This window comes from Prorops nasuta, unplaced genomic scaffold, assembly GCF_024137725.1.
Source record: "Prorops nasuta isolate Cenicafe-Biocafe unplaced genomic scaffold, Cenicafe_Pnas_1.2 PNAS00010, whole genome shotgun sequence".
Lineage (NCBI taxonomy): Eukaryota > Metazoa > Arthropoda > Insecta > Hymenoptera > Bethylidae > Prorops > Prorops nasuta.
In genome coordinates, this window is record NW_027116807.1 from 3,640,964 (window position 1) to 3,661,784 (window position 20,821).

The window sequence follows — 20,821 nt, forward strand, 5'->3', positions numbered from 1 at the left end:
AGAATTTTTATCAACTATATATAGCATAGCGTCTATTTTTTATTGACTTGTTACTTGAGATATTATGATTAATTAATAGACAAAATTATGTACATTATTAACTGTAATTATTGATAAAGCGTAATTTTCCCAGATGCAGTGATCATTTCATGTATAGAAATGGAGATAAAAATCTTATACGCAATGATAGTGTATTTGATCGAAGTCTTCAATTAGCCTTGAGTATATGGAGGCCGTGCTTCAAAATTCACTGGCAGTACTGTCAGTACTGTCATTTCTATATATGACATAAAATGTAAACATTTCAGTACCGGTAGTATTGGCCGTGAATTTCGAAGCTCGGCCCGAATCATACCTTATTTAATTTTTATTGATTGTAGAAAATTGGAGTACATACGTTGTAATTTATATATACATAAAGAATGCTGAAATTCTACGCAACACGTAACAAACAAATATTTTACGAATTTTATGTGTAACTCGGAATATGCTCTTACTTTATGAAAAAAATATTCACCGTTTCAAATCTTTAAGACAAGAACAGAATCTTAAAAGAATTATAAGCTCTTAATTGTATATCTGAGATGGTTCTAAAAGTGATGCATAATCATTTAGTAGGGGCAATATCACGTTACTTCTTCAAGAAAGAAATATACACCTATCTTTATCTGAAATGTAATTTGGTAAGTTATGCCGCTACGCATACTATTCTAAGAAGATTGCTTCGACATATCAACTGTAATTTTTAATACAATTCTAACATTTTGATAAATATAAAATGATATTTACCAAAATTGTAAGTATTATATTCTTATAACATTTCATTGAAACTCCTTAATGTTTAGCCGCATATAAACATGCCAAATCCATGCAAATTAAGTCCGTTTTTCATTGCATGTGGTCCTCATAGTCTAAACAGTAATGGCGACGATCGCGGCGATCAGGTTCGAACTCGAGCTCGAGGATGTGGATGTGGATGTGGTGTGCGTCCAGACTTTTGCTGATAGTCACACTTTGGCTGTGTGTAATGCAAGATTTGAAGAAGTCGTTAAAATAATCTACTGATCAAATTTCTCCCGAGCGTCAAATTCGTCAACGAATATCCGAAGATCAGGTTACTGTGGTATAAAAATCTTACGAGTAGATTTATTAACGCGTCTACTATTTAATTACATGACGCTTGTTATTACTATATAATAACTCTTTATTAATTAAGGATATTATAGCCATGGAAAATGTTTATTTAAGAATTTTAATCCCATTTCTAGACCATAGAAGCAGGCGGCATTTGTGGGAAAAGCTCGAATCAAAACAGGTACCGTTCCACGAAACAAACCAAACCATCCTTCCTTACGTAGAATGAGGGGAAAAGCAGATCTCATTCCCTTTGGATAAGTGCCTAAAGGAGATGATTGTATTTGAGACTTCATTACATCAGCTGGCATTGCAATGGCCCAGCTAGCTATTCCAGCTAAACCACCAGCAATAATAGGCTCCCAAGTCATCTAAAAGTTTACAAATTCTGGATAAAAAATTCGTATTATACGAAATATCATACGAGGTGTACCACATCGATTTTGCTGAAAGAATTTTCAGCTTTTAGCAAACGTATACAAAACGAAAATTTTATGTATGTGCGTTTTGAAGCACCGTGTGTGAAATACAGTTATAGAAAAGTGAGAGTGTATATAGCTTTATATGTATACGGAATGCACAATGAAAGACTGCTAAAAATTAACGATGGCAGCGCTGTTAGCAAGTTTGTCACTGTGCATTCCGTATACATATAAAGCAATACATTCTCACTTTTGTGTCTTTGTATTTCACGCCCTATGCTTATATGGTAGACGATTTAGCATAAAAAAATTGCGTCTGACATCACTTTACATGCATATTTATAAATTTAAACTATCGGAAGAAAGGGAAGGTGTTATCTGAAAGGGAAAGGAGTGGGGTGCTTCTGCATTCTTGCTAAGGAGAGCAAGCGGCAGCCTTGAGTAGCGGTAGTACTAGCTTCCTGCTCCCTAATGATTTTTTTTAAAAGGTCGTAAAGAAAAAATAACACTCTTCATAAATTATTGCGATAAAAAACGTCCACTTATATTTCTTTACCACCTAATAAATATTTTATATTTTTAACCCTAATCGGGCCACGATATGACTTTAAGCCATATTTAAAATTAAATTTCTCAATTATTTCATATTGCATTTTCACTTTTTTGAATCTTTTTTACTTTAGATTAAGAATTAACGCTAATAAAAGAGTAAAAACACGTGATATGATCAGGGTTAATGAACAATGATTCCAATTTAATTATTTCTACAAGAACGTTGTGATATTAATTTAAATGATAATTTTTTGGCATTGTGCGAAATTCTTTGTATTAGTTAAACTAATATTTTTTTAATCCTTAGTATGGTAGGAATCAATTGTAATTTAACACTGTTTTATTCCACGAATCAATACTTTATTATCACCGAAGTTGTACATTTTCTTAAGTTTCTAAAATTAGAAAGACTGTTAGAATTTTTATCATTAATGTTTTTTAATATTGTTTCATGTGATTAGTTTCTTTTAATGCAGATTAAATTTGTATTAACCTTTCAGAATAGTAAACGCAAACGCACTTATAAATTTATAGAGTGTTTTATTATAAGCATTTGCGTTTAAAACCGTTGACTTTCATATTTTTAGAGAAAAATAACATTTTGTTTCATCTCTTATCATTTTTTGTCTTCCTATTGAGCAAACCTGCAATACTGTATACCGTTTTATTATTATTTTTAGCTATTGCGTCGAAAAATCATTGAGTCAATTTTTATAAATGTTTCTTTATATTACATTTCCTCTCAAGGACGTTTATCGTTAATAATCTCTGGCAACATGGGAAATACATCTTTAAATATATTTTAGAGGGTTTCCTAATTTTAAAAACTATATAGAACTAAAAGAGAAAATAATATTTGAAAAATTTCGGTTGGTAATAAGTGTATATTAATTAATCTAAGAAAGCAGACAGTGTTAAAATTTAATTACAGTTCTGATTTTCTTACGCTACTCAAATAAAAATATTCTTTCACCGAAGTAAAGCTTTTTGTTAAAAAAAATATTGCCTACAGTATAGTCATAGCTAATTTAACACTTTAAATTAATAGCCAACAGATAGAAAATTGGATAGTTAAAAACTTTCGTATTTACGTTTAAAATATTTATAAAGTTGATTAAAATGAAATCATTGTGAACCAAAAATATAATATGCATGGAAAAAATGTTAATGTGAAAAGGGCTGTCGCTACGACCTCCCTCCTGTTTCTGTTAATTTTTCTCACCCAAATAATGTTACGTAGCTCTCGAATAGCCCTACATACTTCTCTGAGTTAAATGAACCCTCAAACCGGGTTTTTTTTTCGACACCTTCGAACTGAATACACGATTCGTTCGCGTCACGTCAAGTTAAATAATCTAAAACTACCAAAAAATCTAAAAGAAAAATTCATAGAATTTTTTAACGTCTTAACTCATAGTTTAGATGATTATAATATGCAAAAATTGAATTTTTAATTGTTAATTCAATAACTGAATTAAATAACTTTAGCAAATGCATTATAATATTCAAAAAATCGTAGATAAAAATGACTCATGTATTCAGTTCAAGGATAAAGATGCACATATAAAATATTATATATATTTTCAATTTCAGATAAATATTCTAGCAGACACATAACAAACATCAAGTTAGTAAACTTTATAGCATAATACATTCTGTAATACGATTAATATAAAAAGTAACTTTAACATCGACATAACACTTTTACAATCCACGGTACAATAACGGCACCTTTCCTAAGACTGCTTGTTATGGAAAAAAATTATTGCAAAATAAAAAATCATAAAAATTGATATCAGCTTTTTGCTTTGTAAGTTGATGTCGATGACCTCGCGTAAAATTGACGTAATTCTTCTTGAACTACTCACGCATCAAATTTTAATCAAATCGATTAGGTACGCCTCGCAACTTTTCCTTGTTATCTTAAAGTAAAACTTAATTACAACAATAATAAATTTACTTTTGTAGCATTTCGTAAGAGGAACTCCATCGTCCACTCATAAGTAAGAAAGTAGACCCCGGTAGCCGGAAGATCCCGAAGTAAGGATGCACCAGTTCCTACAAAAATATTTGGAATCCCACCTTCTTTGAGTAATTTCACACCACAATCTAAAAATCCTTTATATTTCCTCTTTCCACCTACCTTTACTTTGGCAAAAACACAATTATTGTGAGTATATACTATAGCATACAAGTACAAAATAATAATTTCATTGTTTTTTCAGATTGGTACAATAATCTGAAATAATAAACACTCACTTGTATCTGTAACAAACATTTGATCCGTTCCGCTGGAATTGTTATGGGAGATATGCATATTCCGCTAAAAATTCCAGCAAACATTAATTGGCCATTCGTCGCTTTTGATTGTTCCGGTTTCATGATTAAATTCTTTCCAGAATGATACGTACATATACTGATAGCGGACAACGGGGCGGCAGTTATCAAAGGAGCTAGCATACCCTATAATAATATTTAAGGAAAATTTAACTACGAGTTAATAAAATATTACAGGGATAATATATATTATAGAAAAATAAACATCGATCTTTTCGAATGCGCGCTGGCAGATTAGTAATGTAACGCTGGAAAAAAGTGTAAACAGAGAAGCCTTCTGTTTATAAATTGTAGGGTGCATCACGAGTAAGTAAAGCATGGAGAATTATCTCGGTAGTTCAAAAACTGAAATCACTGGACAAACCAAGCAAAGGCGCGAAATGAACCTATCATGCAGTGCCATACACATAACATAACCTCTCAGTTTTAAAACCGACGCCAACCGATCCTGTATAACACGTTCTATATTTTAAGCCAATAATAAGCTGGGCATGCCTAACAGTTCATGGAACATGTACAGTATCATAAAATACACGTGCAAATTGTAATTAAGGATTATTGTATATAAATCTAGATGTGTGTGAAAAGCCCAACTTATCTAATTTGTCCTCGGCTTAAGAGATTTTTCAAATGCGGCCTCTCTCGGTAGAAATTAAAAAGTAGTTTCTATGAAGCACTATGCAGAAATATGAAATCTATAATAATTACAGTGTTGAGTGATTGTTTACATTGACCGCCTAGGATGAATTAAGCACCGTATATAACATAAAGCTGATACTGATTCTGGGATAATCAAATTGATGGAAAAGTCTACGAGTTCTTGGGAACCTGATAAGCATCGCGGACAGAAAATATCCTAGCGAAGCAAGTTCTATTAAACTTAATTTTTAAAAGCTCATTGGTCATTAATTCGAGCTTGATTAGCATATTCATAAGTGACACCCAATTGGAAACGTTTGTATTGTGTATATAATTATATCCATATAGTTCCATTTGTGTACAAGCTCCGCCCATGCTATAATAGGGCCGACAAGGGTGGCAAGCGGCAAGCGGCAAGGCGGCACCACTGGGCACCACGGCAACTGACAGAGTATGTTCACTTACACTTTTTCAAACTGACTCAGTCAGAGTAATATATACCGCGGATGTCAAATGGCAAACAGTACAGCACTGCGTCGGCTGCGCTGCATTAGTTCACAGTTTATATTGTTCCTTTTCAATGTTTATGAGACATGATTAAAAAGCGTGATAATAATTCGGCTATTGATCAACAACGCTGTGCTAACCCGTTCAATCTATCTAATCATATAGTGACAGAAGATTTGTGCAGTGTTAAATCATGGATACATAATAAAAAACCTACTCTTAAGTTAGCGAACCATATTTGCTTGGCTTGTAAATGTGTACTTATAAATGAGAATCTATTTAAGGTAATTACTAGCGATTATTCGCATGAATAATCTTTTACTTTTTCTACGTGAGAACTGTACCGGTTTTGCATGAACTAAAAGAATCAGTTTTCTCGTCTAGTCACACGTTTCTTTGTTTATTTCTATGCTACAAACTTTAGTAACGAAGGATTTTCATCATTAACTCTAGTACCCCATTGGAACTAAATTTTAAGGTTTCTTTGATTGTGTTAAAAGATACAATTTGTCTATTGTCATTGTATAAGTTAAATTTCAATGTTATTAAATGAATATATGTTACTAATCAATTTTGATACCTTGTATAAACTGCAGAATCCTTCTTTAGATATAATACATCTAGCTGCATCTAAAGTGTTTTTATAGGTTCCAGGCATAGCCTGTAGTCGAACTTTTATTGTGTCTAAGGGATGTCCGGTTATGACCGCACAAATGCCGCCAAATCCGCCAGCTGTATTCAATAGTTAAACGTTTTTAGACAATTGTAAGCTTTACCATTTACCTTACTTACCTAAAAAATATTTTAATGGGGTATCCTCTACTGAAAAGAACTGTACCTTAGACGCTTGTAAGCTACTTAAAACATTACGTATAGGCTCTACCAGCATGCTCTAGGTTTCTTTTTGTATATTTTATAACTATGCAAAAATTTCTTTAGTGTTCGACAACTATAACATCCTTCCATCTGCACTCCACATGTACAAAAAAAAGGTCTGTAATTTACGACCCTTTGCTTTATTTTTCAAGGACACTTCTGTTTGTTTGTTTTTTTGCTATTTTTTCTCACTCTCTCACCTCGAACATTTTACATGACCTCCAGTATTCTTTATTTTCACATATGATACAAGATGCAATTCTTACCGATGATAGGCCTCTATTCATAAAAACTCATTAGGATAGCTATCAATAGTTCATATTATCTAGAAAGTACGGTTAATATTAAGTAATATCTGTAAACATTGGGTGCGACTAAATAATTGAAGTAATAACAATAAACTGTAGCGCTTAAAATGAATTCTAAAATACGTTTTGCGTGCGTTGATACAGTCAAACCCTATTACTATACATAAATACAATGTATATATATTTATTATATTTAACGACTGTATTTTATTGAACAAATATTGATATTTATTGGGATTGTTAGATGCTGCAATTTAGGGCTATGGCACACAAAAAAATTTAAGCAAGACTTAAGCAATAAGATGAAAACGAACCAATCACAGTTTAGCCATTGCCGAAATGTTCAACAGTGATTGGTTCATTTTCATCTTATTGCTTAAGTCTTGCTTAAGTTTTTTTGTGTGCCATAGCCCTTAGGATTAAAGACTATCGATTTCGAACCGCACATCACGATAGGTCATATCGTTCCCTAAACCGTTTGAGTGGGGAGTTCAAGATAAACACTGAAGACTGATTTACTGTAGTCTCTGTAGATCCTTGTAATATAATATATACACATTATGGTTAGCCGTTACTGCGAGTGGCTGGATGCTCGAGAGCGAAGGCAGTGTTTGGGTTATGAGTGTCGCGAGTGATATGAATTTGAGACCATCGTTAGCACCAATCCCACCAGTTTTCCTAGAACTCAATCCATTTTTCTTTTCTCCATAACGTGTTACGTTCTTTTTATTTTGTGACTTTGTTATTCCCTCCGGAATTATTTACTTTTAATACAAGTGACGCGATTTCTTTAAAATACTGAAAAGATGGTCGGGTCGAAAATCTACAGCAACATCGATTTCAAGTTATTCCTTCTTCCACTTGGTAGTATTCAACGACGAGAAATATTGAAAAAGGTGCATTGTCAATTAAACTTACTTACAAACGCTAATACAATTGCTTTTTTAGTGTTGATGTGCTTTTTAAAAGAGTTAAGTCTTCCTCGTTCTGCAAGGAAAATATTACATTGTTTTATTTGGTATTTCAGTTAAAAAATGAATTGCAGAGTCAAGGATTGCAAAAACAGGATTTGCGTAAAAGTCTTCTGCAGCTGACCTCCAAACCATATGTAGTTTTGGAGAGAGATTCCGTTTATAGGCATTATAGGTAAACTATTATCTAAATTTACTGAATAAAGCAGAAAATAAGTATTTAGCATTGCATTGGCTTTTTCCTTTCCCTGTCTTTCTACACTCGCCTGCGAGTTTTCTAAATTCCTGCGTTTTTGCCTGTTATCTCTCACGTTTTATTACGGTTAAGGGTTGAAGGCACTTGAAGGGGTCGTACAGTCATACGCCGCAGCCACTGCAGGTATGACCATTGGCCATGTGCCGGCCGGCCGGCGTCCCGTACCGCCGGCGTTGACGGTTGATGGCGCAGTTGACCGATGGCGCTGGTCAGAGATAGATTTACGGAGGAATAGAGAGTCTTGTAGTTTTTTTTTCAACGGTATATTTCAGCTCTTAGCTAAAGCGGGTAAATTTTAATTTTAGCTTAAAAGTCTCTACTACTATATAATTATAAATATAAAGAAGAGTATGTACGTATGTGTTATAAAGTACATTTATGGGATGTTTCTTCGAGTGCTTAAACATAAAAAAATATCTAATAGAATATTTTTGACGTAAACACGGATATTTAATGGACGTCATGATGTAAGCGTTATTTTTACGTTTTTATTGCTTGAATTTGGTCCAATCAATTACTCTTCAGTTTACAAATATGTCTGTTAAGTGCTGTACATTCTTCACATTTCTAGAAAACCAAATGTCAATTCTACAAGGTTTAGCACTTAACACGACTCGAAGTAAACGGTCATAGGCGTGAGAAAACTGCCTTGTGTTAACTATAAGAGATGTCAAGTTTTCCCGAATGAAGTTTTTGTAGTGCAATTTTTTGTGTCAATTGATTTCATGTAAAAGACCCGCGTCTCTTGAAGTTAGATGCTTAAATAAATTTTTACGGTTTGGCTTTGGGAGGTTGTGACTTTGTGCCTCACCATATACAAAACACGTATGGATATTACTATGCTTGCAATATATTTTATATAATAACCAAACAAGATAGTAAAGGAAATTTAATTTTACGTTATTATTTTTATGAAAGTATTACGTGATGTCTGCTGTGCAGTAAATCAAAATAATTTCTCCCTTTTCATATTTCCTAATATAGTATTACTAACTCATATAGATAGCTTATTTTTTTACTATTTTAAATACATCCAACTATTAAAGTATTCGGTAGTATGATAGGGATCCCCAAGTCCAACTAACCTCAAGCACTCTTAGGTTAGGCCTGGTGATCCTCGTTCTTAATATTTGTAAACAATTTTTTACTTCATGTGACTATGAGCGGAATTTCTTTCCAAAGCAAATACTGAGTGTCACGATAATCGATTACCGAACCAAATTAATTCTGAAATTTTTGTATATAACAGCTCTTTTGTATTATTGAAGTTTTATTTATAATTTTTGTTTTATTTTTTAGGCGGGAGAAATCGAAGAAGAGGTTATTGGCAAAAAAACATTTGTTTCATGAAGAAAAAAAGAAAAATTATGAAACCGATAATAAGAGAATAAAATTTAAAAAAAAACACAAAGTAAAAGAAAAGAAATTTTGTTCTGAATACACAAACAAATGCAGTAACGAGGATGAAATTTCTTCAGATAACGAGGGAAGAGATAGATGCATTACTAACGATAGGTGTCCACAGGTAAATAACGCGTACGAGATGAACCCGGTAAAATTCACGTTGCCCGTGCAAATTGATAAGAGAAGGATAAGAATTGATCTGTGGAAAAGCGGACTTTCCCGAAATTCAGAGAGATCGAATGATTCAATTGAATTCGAATCAAATGAAAGCAGAGATGAATCCTTGAAATTGCTGATTGATGACGATGAAGTCAGCGTGGAAGATCGTGAACTCCAGGAACATTTGCAAACGGAAAACACTAGGACGGAAAATAAAAAGGAAATTAGGAAAAAGTTAAATGTTCTTCAAAAGTATCGTGTGTTGTTTAATGGACTAACTGTTAGTGAGGAAGAAGAAGAAAAGAAGTTAAAGAAAAATTTACTCTCTAGTAGGAGGAAAGCGAATTCTGTAGATTCTTATGATTCAGGTGTAAATTTTGATGATAATTTAATCGATGAATCTACGTCTGAAAATGCGTTAGAGGTTAGAGAATGTATTTCCGAAACAAATACTACATCTAAAAATATTAATACTGAGCAGTCCAAAACTGTGGATTGTCTAAAAATAACACTACATAAAAGAAAACACAAAAGATACAAAGTGGTGAAAGAATCCCAAAAGACACATGAAAAGAAATCTAAACTGGAAAGCATAGCCGATGATGATGCACACTCTGAAGACAATACTTCTGTACATTCGTTAAATGAATGTAATTTTGCAATTTCGTCTTCATTGTTAATTCCAGATTTAATGAGTAGTTCTATAACATCTTCAAATTTAAATAATGATTCAAAAATATTAGTAGAAGAAGTAGGGAGAATAGTAATAATAAACTTGTCAGATGATGAGGACAGAAATAATAATCAAGAAAATGAAGACATTAGGCAACAGAAAGGTCATCAGGATTACAATGATAATAAGATTAAGCAAATAAATAGGGAAAATGAAGAAATTGAAAAAATGGCGATAATTTTAGAAAAAAATTTAAATCGGGAAGGTATAGGACGGGATGTGCTGAAGTGTCTAGGGAATATACAAAATGAAGAAAATATAGAACAAAGTAAAGAAAGTGGAGACTTGCAGAAATGTCCAGAGAGTAAGCCAAAGGCTGAAGAAAACGAGTTTGAAGCTATGTATGAATGGCTGGTAAAACCAGTAATTAAAATAAAGAAAGAAAGTCCTGTGGAAGAATCTCAGGGAGAGCAGAAAATTGTGGAAAATGGATTAAAACAGAATAATAGGCAGAATGAAGAAGCTCGGAAACGTGATGAGAGTGTAGAAGTTCGAAAAAAGCAGAAACATAAAAAAAGTCAGGAATCTTATGAGCATTTAGATAGAAAAAGCTTAAATGTTCCAAAAAATATGAGTGAAGTACCAAATCAATCAATGTCAACGATCAATGCATTGAATTCTGATAGTACACAAGTCAAGAAAAATCTGAAAATCGATAAAAATCATGTAAATCAGAAAAGTAACGAAAATTTAAATAAAGCAAACTTAAATGCTCCAGAAAAAAATAACGATGTGCTAAATCCATCAATGCCAACGATCGATACATTGAATTCTGATAGTACACAAGCCAAGAAAAATCCGAGAAACGATAAAAATCAAGTAAATCAGGAAAATAATGAAAATTTAAATAAGGCAAACTTAAATGCTCCAGAAAAAATCAACGAAGTACTAAATCCATCAGTGCCAACGGTCGATACATTGAATTCTGATAGTTCACAAGTCCAGAAAAGTCCAAAAAATCAGAAGAATCAAAAGAAACAGGGTTTGCACAATGCTTATAATATTGTAAATATATGCAACGAAAATATCGAGATAGATAAGACTAAAATTGCGAATCCGACAAAAATATCATCAAATATTAAAAAACGCAATGAACCCTTAGCAAAGGATATGGCACATTGTAGTTATCTTCATGATGGTAACAAAATTTATAAAGTGCAGACAAGGGGAAATACTATTAGGATAGAGGATATAAATGTTTTTGGAAATATCAGAATAATTAAAACTAATATCAATTGCAATAATAAAAACGATAAAAACGAGCCTGTCCTGCCTGCAATGCAAGGCAAAACCAATGAAATTCCTAGTGCAAAAACAGTCGAAAACCCGGTTGAGGAACAAAAACCTGTTCAAGCACCATTAAAATTAAGGGTACTAAGTAGCTTTGAATTGGGTTCCAGATGGTGCCCTACGCCTGTACCTACAAGTACAAGCCAAGAAACTATAAATGTAGCTACTCCTCAAGTAGAAATACTAGATGCATCCAAATCTAACACAGAATTATCCGAGCCTCCGATTACTAATTCCATACCGCCAGCAAGATCGTCGTCTCCTGAAATACCACCAGTTCCTGGATCAACATTTATATCAGCAATGGACACAGAGATTCGGAATTTTGTAGAAGAAATACGTTTTAGCATTTTATGTTTAAGGCGTGCTGCGAATATATTTCAATGTTGCACGGATCCGAAATCAGTGACGCTGAAAGAAACCACGGCAACTATTTATCAACTTCTTTATGAGCAAATAGTGCGATTTGCTGTTAAGATGAAGAATCATACTATGAAAGAAGTAATTAACATTGTAGTAAAAGAATTCAACTTGATCGACGATTCAGATCCTTTAACTTCGCTTGAAATACAAAAATACTTAAAAATTGGTAGTTATGTGCGAAACTTTTCTAAGAACTCAACTTCATTGAAAAAAAATATTTCTGCCAATCATCAAACAGCAAGAGAGGCTAACACCACTACAAATACTCTTACAGTACCCCAGCATTCAACACCGACGAGTAATTTAACTTCTGTACCAAATCCTCAAGCTGCTTCGTGTAGCCACGATCGAGTGCAAAATCAACCGAATTTAGTAAATAACAAAAAGGATAATGTAGTGAAGAACACTAACTCTAGGAATAAAATACTGCCAATTCAAGCAAATGTTCAATATACAAAAGCATCAAATAATAATCAACAAAATAACCACTCTTATGGCGTTCCATCACAAAGTTCAGGCTCTCTAAATCCTCCAGTAAATCAACATACTTATAATCCACAAATTCCACGAACAAATTTTGATAAATACACAGGAGATAATATCACTTATTCTACTGTCAACATTACACCAGTAACATCGAAGCCACAAGTACCAAATTATCATAAACCAATAAATTATTATGAACCAGTAAAAAACTCTTATGGAACAGGTTCAAACCCACCGGTACCTCAAAACGTTTATAACGAACAAATGTTACAAACCAATTGCAATAATCATAGTGTAAATAATGCTCTTGGCATTCCTTCACCAGTATTAAAACCAACGCCAGCAAACGTTCAAAATACAGTGAACAGTCATCACCAGAAAACAAATAACTTTTACGGAAACTCATCGCAACTGCCAAGTACTTTTAATGCTTTTAATACTCAAGCAAACTATCCTAAAGCAACAAACGTACAGAATTTAAGTATAAACGTAGCTAGTACTAATACAATAGGATCGCAGGAAAAATCAGCTGCAGCTCGACATATTTATCAAAATATTAATGCAACTGTGAGGGCACCGCCTCCTCCACATACTAATTCCGGATTACCAACAGTTAAGAAGATGGATAATGTGTCTTCTAACCTGACTTTAACAGCACTACTGGCTAAACCTACAAATCAAGTTAAATATATGCCAACGAATAATTTCTCCCCACCAAATAACTATTACAGATATCCGACACCGAATCCAGGCTCATTAAATACTTCCAAAGCGCCGAAAGCTTATATTAGACAAATGACACAACCAAATTACGGAAATTACTCGTCAAATAATATTAATTATTCTGTTGATAATACAACAACGAATCGATTTAAGCCGACAAGTAATTCGTATATAAATTCACCACAAAATTTAAATTCTGCATACAGTGTACAATCATATTCTACTCCTGGTAATGTTCCTCAACAAGTAAACTCTTCACAATCATATTCTTCTTCTGGTCAAGTTCCACAACAAGTAATTCCTTCAAAATCATATTTTTCTTCTGGCAATGTCCCTCAACAAGTAAACTCTTCACAATCACATCCTTCTTCTGGTCAGGCTCCAAAACAAGTAATCTCTTCACAATCATATTATCCTTCTGGCAATGTTCCTCAACAAGTAAACTCTTTACAATCATATCTTCCTTTTATTAATGTTCCACAGCAATCAAAATCTTTACAATCACATCCTTCTTCTGGCAATGTTCAACAACAAATAATCCCTTCACAATCATATTCTTCTTCTGGTCAGGTTCCACAACAAGTAATCTCTTCACAATCATATCTTCCTTTTGTTAATGTTCCACAGCAAGCAAAATCTTTACAATCACATCCTCCTTCTGGCAATGTTCAACAACAAATAATCCCTTCACAATCATATCTTTCTTTTGTTAATGTTCCACAGCAAGCAAAATCTTTACAAGCACATCCTCCTTCTGGCAATGTTCAACAACAAATAATCCCTTCACAATCATATTCTTCTTCTGGTCAGGTTCCACAACAAGTAATCTCTTCACAACCATATCTTCCTTCTGTTAATGTTCCACAGCAAGTAAAATCTTTACAATCACATCCTCCTTCTGGCAATGTTCAACAACAAACAATCCCTTCACAATCATATTCTTCTTCTGGCCAGGTTCCACAACAAGTAATCTCTTCACAATCATATCTTCCTTCTGTTAATGTTCCACAGCAAACGAACTCTTCACAATCATATCTTCCTTCTATCAATGTTCCACTGCAAGCAAACTCTTCACAATCATATTATCCTTCTGGTAACATTTTACAACAAACAAATTCATACTATACAGCAACAAATAATCAACCCCAAATGATTAATTCTTTCAATAATCAGCTACAATATTCAAACTCTTTAAATGTTACAACAGGCCAAAATACTTATCCAACGCAGATACCTATTAACGTTCAAAGTTATAGTGCTGGCAATGTTTTACCAACGCCACAAGCAATACCATCAAACATGTGCTGCATGCCAAATAATTCTTTGAATTGTTCTGTACAAAATTCAAGTCCTTTAAGTACTGCAGTTAATCAAAATACTTTTTACACTCAGGCACCAATCAGCAATACAAGTATTTCTGTTACTACTAATCAGGCAGTACCATTGGGAAATTCAACAATTTTACAAAGCAAAGCAGCAAATGTTTTGTTATTACCAATTGATTCTGCCAGAATTTTACAACAAAATTCTACAAGTCTCAACCATTTAACAATTGAAATAAACCAAGCTCCACAATTTTCGCAAGCAGCTATCAATGATGCAAGCATTTCTTCTGCCAATACTGCTGCATCTGTACCATTGGTGAAACCAACAAATTTGCAATGCCAAAAAACCAATACTTTGTCTTCAAGAAATGAGGCAATTAATGTTTTATCGGAAACCCCTACTTCTTCAAGCAATGTAACGTCTCAAAATACTTATTCAGTACCACCATCTGTTAATGCGGAAGATCCCAAGAATCAATCTAGTGCGCAAAAAAATGTGCAGAATGATTTGCAGCAGTCTTCTCCAGCGGAAGTACGTGTAGATAAACACTATCAGACGGAACAAAATATGAACAATCCAACAAATAATGTAATTGTTTCGGAAGTTGAAAATGGTACTATAAATTCTATAAAACCTCCAACTGTGATAGTGCAAGCGCCACCTGCTCCTACAGAAAAAGGCATTGCAACCGAATCTCAGAAGATGGAAAAAGATAGTTCTGTACCCACCGTTGAGACGGTACCTGACGTAGTAGAAAAGACTGACCAATTAGAAATAAGCATTGTCAGGGAATGTAAAATAACTGAACACGATAATATAAGATGCTTATTAAATAAACTGTTAAAAGCAGCAAACGAGATTCAGCCAATTGTAAATATAAACTCGAGTTTGAGTAATTCTGACGAAAATGAAGTAGATGTAAATGAATCTAGTGGCATTACAACTGTATTAAAAAAAGTCTTATCGGTAGTAACAGCCATTAAGCCACAGATACCAGCTGAACTTAGACTTCCGTCTGAAAGAAGAAAATGTACTAATTCATCCGAGTCGAGTAACTCTTTTCAATCTAGTCAAACACAAGGAGTTATTGTTTCAGAACAGCAGCAGTCACCATTAAATAAAGAAAAAGAAATAAATGACTTACTTAAAATCAAAAGGCCTATAAATGCATCAGATCAATCTAAAATAGTGGACATTCGTAATTATCCACAAAGGCTGATACGTCGATCAAAAACAACAGAAGAATGTAATCTTTTAGAACAGTCTGATGAAAATGAGATAGGAACAGCACAGGAATTAATGGGTTTGGAAAATAATAATCCCCTTTATTCCACAACAAAATTACAATGTAATTTTTCGGTTGATACTACAGAAATATCTCAAGTTGATATTGAAGAAATAGAAAAACATATGACTTCGCATGTGAACTCTGATATACATACAGCTTTTCAACAAACAACACAAAAAGACTGTAAAAAAGAAATTCAGTATACTGTTAAAGAAGAAGGTAATTTTGAAGAGAACAATTTGAATGCATTTAAGGTTGATGCAATGGAAGCATACAATGTAATAAAAAAATCCACTAAAAGCACAAATTGGGGTAAATCAAAATTAAATGTTGTTGAAGAATCTAGTTTGAATCATGGTGAAACTGATTTAGTTACTATTGATACAGAAATAATAAATATTCAGGATACACCAAAAGATCAAAGTTCTACAAATTCTAACCACGTAAGCAACTTCCTACATGACGATTTTGACGCATCAGCCTCTTTTTCAATTATAGAAGAAAGAGACACTAGTCAGACCAAAGAATGTTTGTCCAAGGATAATGGGATAAAAGATTCAATGGTAAATTATTTTGAAACTGATAAGAGCAAAGAAGCAAATTCTTCATTAGAAGTAACAGCAGCGGCTGCGAGGGATGCATTTACAGGTACTCCTAATAATACTGAAATTCCATGTATATTGAATGTATGTAGTATCTCTGAAGGTAGTTTTACAAAGTTAGATAGAATCTCTAGTCTTCAGTTAACATCAGATCTTTCAGATGACATTATGGAGATAGATTTGGATGCCACAATAAGTTCTTTAGAAACTGATACAACTAAATCAGAAGCAAACTGTTTACGTTGTGGACGCAACAGCACATTAGTTTGTATAATATGTTTGACTGCATCCTATTGTTCTAAAAGATGTCAAGAATTACATTGGAAAGCATATCATCATAAGCATTGCAATGGATGAATATCCATTAACAGACTCTGTTGTAATGAAACAGTATTTTTTTATTATTTTCTCTTTATGATAATTATAAAGTGATATCATAAGACAGTACTATGAAGAATAAAATCATTTATTTTTAGTACAAGCTAATTATTAAGAAATTTGTTTACTACTGATATTAAACATTTTTAATATAAGATGTCTGTTTCAATTACTAAATTATATTTTCTATAACAATCAATAATCTAGGTTTTTATGTATTGCCAAATTTCTTTTGTGAGGATAATATCACAAGTTTATATATTCTAAAATTTAAGTAATTAATATATTTGTTATCAATTTTAAATAAAATGATGTTTGTACATACAATCTTCAGGATAAAAAATTCTTAGTAATTCCTATTAACAATTTTTAATTTAACATTAAGAAGTAATAATTAAATCAACTCTTCTTTTAACAAAATAATATTATAGATCTATGGAAAATGAAACCAATAACAATGAAGTGAAATATGTAACTATATTTGCATACAACTCATCCCAAAAATGACAAAATTTACCAATAATATTGATAATGTACATATATACAGCCAAAACTCTCACTTTCACACCTTTCTTTTGTAAGCAGCTGACCTCTAGGCTTTAATGATATTTATTTACTAAGGGGAATTATTAAGTGTAACTTGGTTTTGATAAAATTTAATAGATTTTATACATTATATATTCTTTTATTAAATATACATTCTACAATAGTTAATTGTAATGCAAATAATTGATACTGCTTGTTTGCAGACTGCAAGTTTTTATTCTAGAGGACATTTACCTTTGAATACTAATGTTCTTCGTATCCATCTGGCAAAGGATTAACATGAGGGTTATGGAAAAACGTGTGCTGTCCATCACCCCATGGATAAGGCTGCATATCATTTGTCAAGATTAAAATTATAGAGTTTATGTAATAAATTATGTGTGCTAAAAAGGTGACACTATACCTTGTTTCTAATACGAAGATATTCGTATGGTATAAATGGAGGCCTTTCTTTGTGAACTTTTTCTATCTGATAGGCGTTGTACATACCAAGTAGAATCGAAGGACATCCAACAAACAAAAATATACTCCTCCAAAGAACGACTGTATTTGGGCCTTTATCTAAAATGAATTTTTATTATATAATTCTTGAAGCCATAACCTCACAATATAATATTGAACTTCCTTCAAGAAAAGCAACACCATGTATGTGCTGGAATTTTAGTTAAATATAATATTTAATTATTAAATTTTTTATTATGAATATTAATAAAAAAAGCAATAATAGCTGAACAATTAGTAATTTAAAATGCCATTCATAGACAATGCAAAATTAAATATTTATTAGAAAAAATTAAGTACCTTTGCCTGGTTCAGCTGCCTTACTGCTGAAATTCCTCAGAAAGAGACGATGCCCTAATTTTGATGCCATTTTATTTCGATAATCGCCCCCAACTTGTGTGCACCGTCCCTTTAAATTTTAAGGCGATTTTGAACTATAATGAAGCGATATTAGAATAGGAGAGGGGAAGGGAGAATTAGATGTTCGATTTCGATTCTCGATGCTTCGATCGAGTCGAGTTTCAACTCAATTGCTCCCGTGTTCCGTCAGTATAATCCTTACCGATAGATGGCGCTGTAAAAAAAGGTGAAAAATGATAACGCTAAACTGATAAAATAAAACTTCTCTTTTGTTCATACTGCTGTCAGGAAATACCTCGCTCAGAATCTTTCGAGGGTTCCTTCTCTTACTTTGTAGACTTTGTTAATTGTGATTGCTATATATTTTCTATTTTAATAAACCTATGTTCAAACGTTTATTGGATGTTGGTCAGAATTTCTGGACTAAAATCACCTCTACCCTTTGCTTTACAGACAACACGCATGCATTGTCGAGAGTGATCACTGGTCAATCATCAGTGGAGTGGTCAGTCAGTGGCACTCAGTGGTCACCTAGCGGGTGCTGCTAGCGGTAATTGTTGGGACTAACAGGAAGTACAGGAACAAGTCGATACTCAACTGACTCGACTCGACACTCGACAGATCAGCGCATGGGTGGAAAGGGAATGTTTTGGATGAGTCGCTGGTTGTCACGTTACGAACTTACAATATGCCTACAAGATGGAATAAAGGAGGCCTTTTGGCCAGAGTTAATTTTCCCTTATATACATTACAAATGTTAACTAGCAGACACATTTTAGTAGGTGGTGGTGGTGGGTCATCAAAAACTGGAGTGGCCAATGGCTTTGTAAGTAATGGTTAACAAATCAATTGCATATATTTAACCGCTTCCTATGTACAAGCTGAATAGTGCATCCATTTATATACTTATTTCTGTTTATGTTGAATGTTGTTTGTAGTATATACATAAGAAACATTTGTTACAGGAAATTTTTGAGTTATCCCACGATGGTACTCAGTTCATTGCTGAAGAAATGACTAGACATGAAACAGGACCAAGTGTAGTTATGAACTGTGCTACCTATAATGATGGCCAAAGAGCTTGGATAGTGGCCGGTCAAGAAAGTCATTGTCAATTATATAATGTAACAACGAAAGTAACACTTATAGAGAATGGTGAAATTAACAAATGTCAAACAAATAATAACAAAGGCTCTCTTAGGCACAGGAAGAAGAGCGAGAGAGAGGAAGATGTAAGGAAAACTAAAGACAAAAAAATACAAGAGATGGAAAATAATAATTCATCAGCTAAAGGAAAAAAATTACAGTTAATTATAAAGCCAGCTGATAGTTTACAGACTGATTTTTGGTAGGAATTTAAATAATTGTTTTGCACACATTTAATGATAATATTTAAACATAAAATAATATGTTATAGGGATGTGGAACCATTACAACGAGTTGTTAGAGTAAGCCAGGATGGGAAGCTAATGGCTACTGGTGGCACAGATGGTCATGTTCGATTATGGAAGTTTCCTCAAATGCTCAAGGAACATGATTTGGCATTGCATGAAAAAGAAATAGATGATATTGATTTTAGTCCTGGCTACAGTTTACTTGCAAGTATAGCCAAAGATGGCAAATTGTACATTTGGAATGTTAGAGATGGAAGTAAGGTTAATGAACTTACATGGACTCCTCCTAATGGAGCAAAATCTATGTATAAAAGGTGTAGATTTAAGCGATCAGAGGAGAGAAAAGCAAAGGAGGAACTTTTTGTTTTGTCAAATTCCACACTTGGCAAGCTTTCCAGTTTTTTACAATTATGGGATGTTGAAAGCAACAGCATTGTTAAATCTGTACCTTACAAAGAAACACTGTCAGCCCTTGCAGTTTCCGATGATGGCAAATTTGTAGCGGTTGGAACAATGTTCTCGGGTAGTGTAGATATTTACGTCGCTTTTAGTTTGAGTAAAGCTCTACATGTACCCAGTGCTCACAGCATGTTCATAACGGGTCTGGAGTTTCTGCCTTCCAAGTTAGACGGACCAGCGATTACTAGTAACACAGAAGCTGCGGTTGTTAGCATCTCGGTGGATAACCGAATCTGTATTCATAGTATAAACTTCAGACGTACGTAACATGAAATGTGGATTTTCCATTAATTAATTTCTTTTCATTTGATTGAATGCATTTATCATGATATTTTCAGATACGCTACCGTTCTGGTTGGTTATTGTACTTATTATTTTAAGTATATGTGGTGCATTTATCTTATGTAGCTATTTGGGTATATGATCTATTACAAACTATAACATTTTATTTGACAAATGCTTGAATGGTATGATGGGCAGTAAGCCAACTAACAATGCATTTATGAAAAATCACTGTGCAGCGTCAACGATATGAAGAGGACCGCCATAATGAAATATATAATTAATTGTCAAAAAGAAGTGTGCTAGGATATCAATAAACTGTTACTATGTTTCAAATTATGGAGAAGATTCAATACAAATTAAGAATAATAAATTATTGACAGCACCAATGCATTTGGATGTTGAGATCTCTCGTATGAATAAATGTTTCTGTTGGTTAAGCAATTGTACAGTTTTTAAAGAGTT

At 33.1% G+C, this 20,821-nt stretch overlaps 4 protein-coding genes across 11 annotated transcripts; 2 read left to right on the forward strand and 2 right to left on the reverse strand.

The window, feature by feature from the left end:
• Window positions 1–125: 125 nt before the first annotated feature.
• On the reverse strand, window positions 126–6,296 carry LOC136777045 (congested-like trachea protein). 2 transcript variants are annotated; one of them, XM_066733078.1, is made up of 4 exons: window positions 6,172–6,296; window positions 4,368–4,571; window positions 4,069–4,251; window positions 126–1,505 (listed from the first exon to the last, which is right to left on the reverse strand). In XM_066733078.1, exons 1-4 carry the CDS (start codon window positions 6,247–6,249, stop codon window positions 1,221–1,223), a joined length of 750 nt encoding a protein of 249 aa, XP_066589175.1. In that variant the 5' UTR covers window positions 6,250–6,296; the 3' UTR covers window positions 126–1,220. The 2 variants fall into 2 exon arrangements, with proteins under 2 accessions (XP_066589175.1, XP_066589176.1); XM_066733079.1 differs by lacking the exon at window positions 6,172–6,296 and adding an exon at window positions 5,154–5,276.
• Window positions 5,665–17,140, forward strand: LOC136777030 (protein PF3D7_1417600-like). Of its 7 annotated transcripts, none has more exons than XM_066733045.1 (4): window positions 5,665–5,875; window positions 7,803–7,921; window positions 9,302–16,482; window positions 16,588–17,140. In XM_066733045.1, the coding sequence occupies exons 1-4, from the start codon at window positions 5,678–5,680 to the stop codon at window positions 16,791–16,793; spliced, it is 7,704 nt and encodes a 2,567-aa protein (XP_066589142.1). In that variant the 5' UTR covers window positions 5,665–5,677; the 3' UTR covers window positions 16,794–17,140. The 7 variants fall into 7 exon arrangements, with proteins under 7 accessions (XP_066589142.1, XP_066589144.1, XP_066589141.1 ...); XM_066733047.1 differs by having other exon boundaries at window positions 16,597–17,140; XM_066733044.1 differs by having other exon boundaries at window positions 9,302–16,146; window positions 16,222–17,140.
• A 338-nt stretch (window positions 17,141–17,478) lies between these two features.
• On the reverse strand, window positions 17,479–18,365 carry LOC136777047 (cytochrome c oxidase subunit 6A2, mitochondrial-like). Its single transcript, XM_066733080.1, has 3 exons — window positions 18,162–18,365; window positions 17,764–17,921; window positions 17,479–17,687 (listed from the first exon to the last, which is right to left on the reverse strand). Exons 1-3 carry the CDS (start codon window positions 18,229–18,231, stop codon window positions 17,604–17,606), a joined length of 312 nt encoding a protein of 103 aa, XP_066589177.1. The 5' UTR covers window positions 18,232–18,365; the 3' UTR covers window positions 17,479–17,603.
• A 157-nt stretch (window positions 18,366–18,522) lies between these two features.
• Window positions 18,523–20,800, forward strand: LOC136777038 (guanine nucleotide-exchange factor SEC12). Its single transcript, XM_066733062.1, has 4 exons — window positions 18,523–19,047; window positions 19,187–19,569; window positions 19,639–20,333; window positions 20,413–20,800. The coding sequence occupies exons 1-4, from the start codon at window positions 18,910–18,912 to the stop codon at window positions 20,496–20,498; spliced, it is 1,302 nt and encodes a 433-aa protein (XP_066589159.1). The 5' UTR covers window positions 18,523–18,909; the 3' UTR covers window positions 20,499–20,800.
• Window positions 20,801–20,821: the final 21 nt, after the last annotated feature.

Bases quoted from the DNA above. Each gene is read 5' to 3' on its own strand.
- LOC136777047 (XM_066733080.1), bottom strand. From the start codon at position 18,231: ATGGCATCAAAATTAGGGCATCGTCTCTTTCTGAGGAATTTCAGCAGT. The intron at 17,922-18,161 runs GTACTTAATTTT...AATTCATTTTAG, and splicing joins GGCAGCTGAACCAGGCAAAG to ATAAAGGCCCAAATACAGTC. The intron at 17,688-17,763 runs GTATAGTGTCAC...AATGATATGCAG, and splicing joins ATCTTCGTATTAGAAACAAG to CCTTATCCATGGGGTGATGG.
- LOC136777045 (XM_066733078.1), bottom strand. From the start codon at position 6,249: ATGCCTGGAACCTATAAAAACACTTTAGATGCAGCTAGATGTATTATA. The intron at 4,572-6,171 runs GTATCAAAATTG...ATATTATTATAG, and splicing joins GATTCTGCAGTTTATACAAG to GGTATGCTAGCTCCTTTGAT. The intron at 1,506-4,068 runs GTAAATTTATTA...GTAAACTTTTAG, and splicing joins TCTTACGAAATGCTACAAAA to ATGACTTGGGAGCCTATTAT.
- LOC136777030 (XM_066733043.1), top strand. From the start codon at position 5,678: ATGATTAAAAAGCGTGATAATAATTCGGCTATTGATCAACAACGCTGT. The intron at 5,876-7,802 runs GTAATTACTAGC...TTGGTATTTCAG, and splicing joins TAAATGAGAATCTATTTAAG to TTAAAAAATGAATTGCAGAG. The intron at 7,922-9,301 runs GTAAACTATTAT...TTTATTTTTTAG, and splicing joins TCCGTTTATAGGCATTATAG to GCGGGAGAAATCGAAGAAGA.
- LOC136777038 (XM_066733062.1), top strand. From the start codon at position 18,910: ATGCCTACAAGATGGAATAAAGGAGGCCTTTTGGCCAGAGTTAATTTT. The intron at 19,048-19,186 runs GTAAGTAATGGT...CATTTGTTACAG, and splicing joins CTGGAGTGGCCAATGGCTTT to GAAATTTTTGAGTTATCCCA. The intron at 19,570-19,638 runs GTAGGAATTTAA...AATATGTTATAG, and splicing joins AGTTTACAGACTGATTTTTG to GGATGTGGAACCATTACAAC.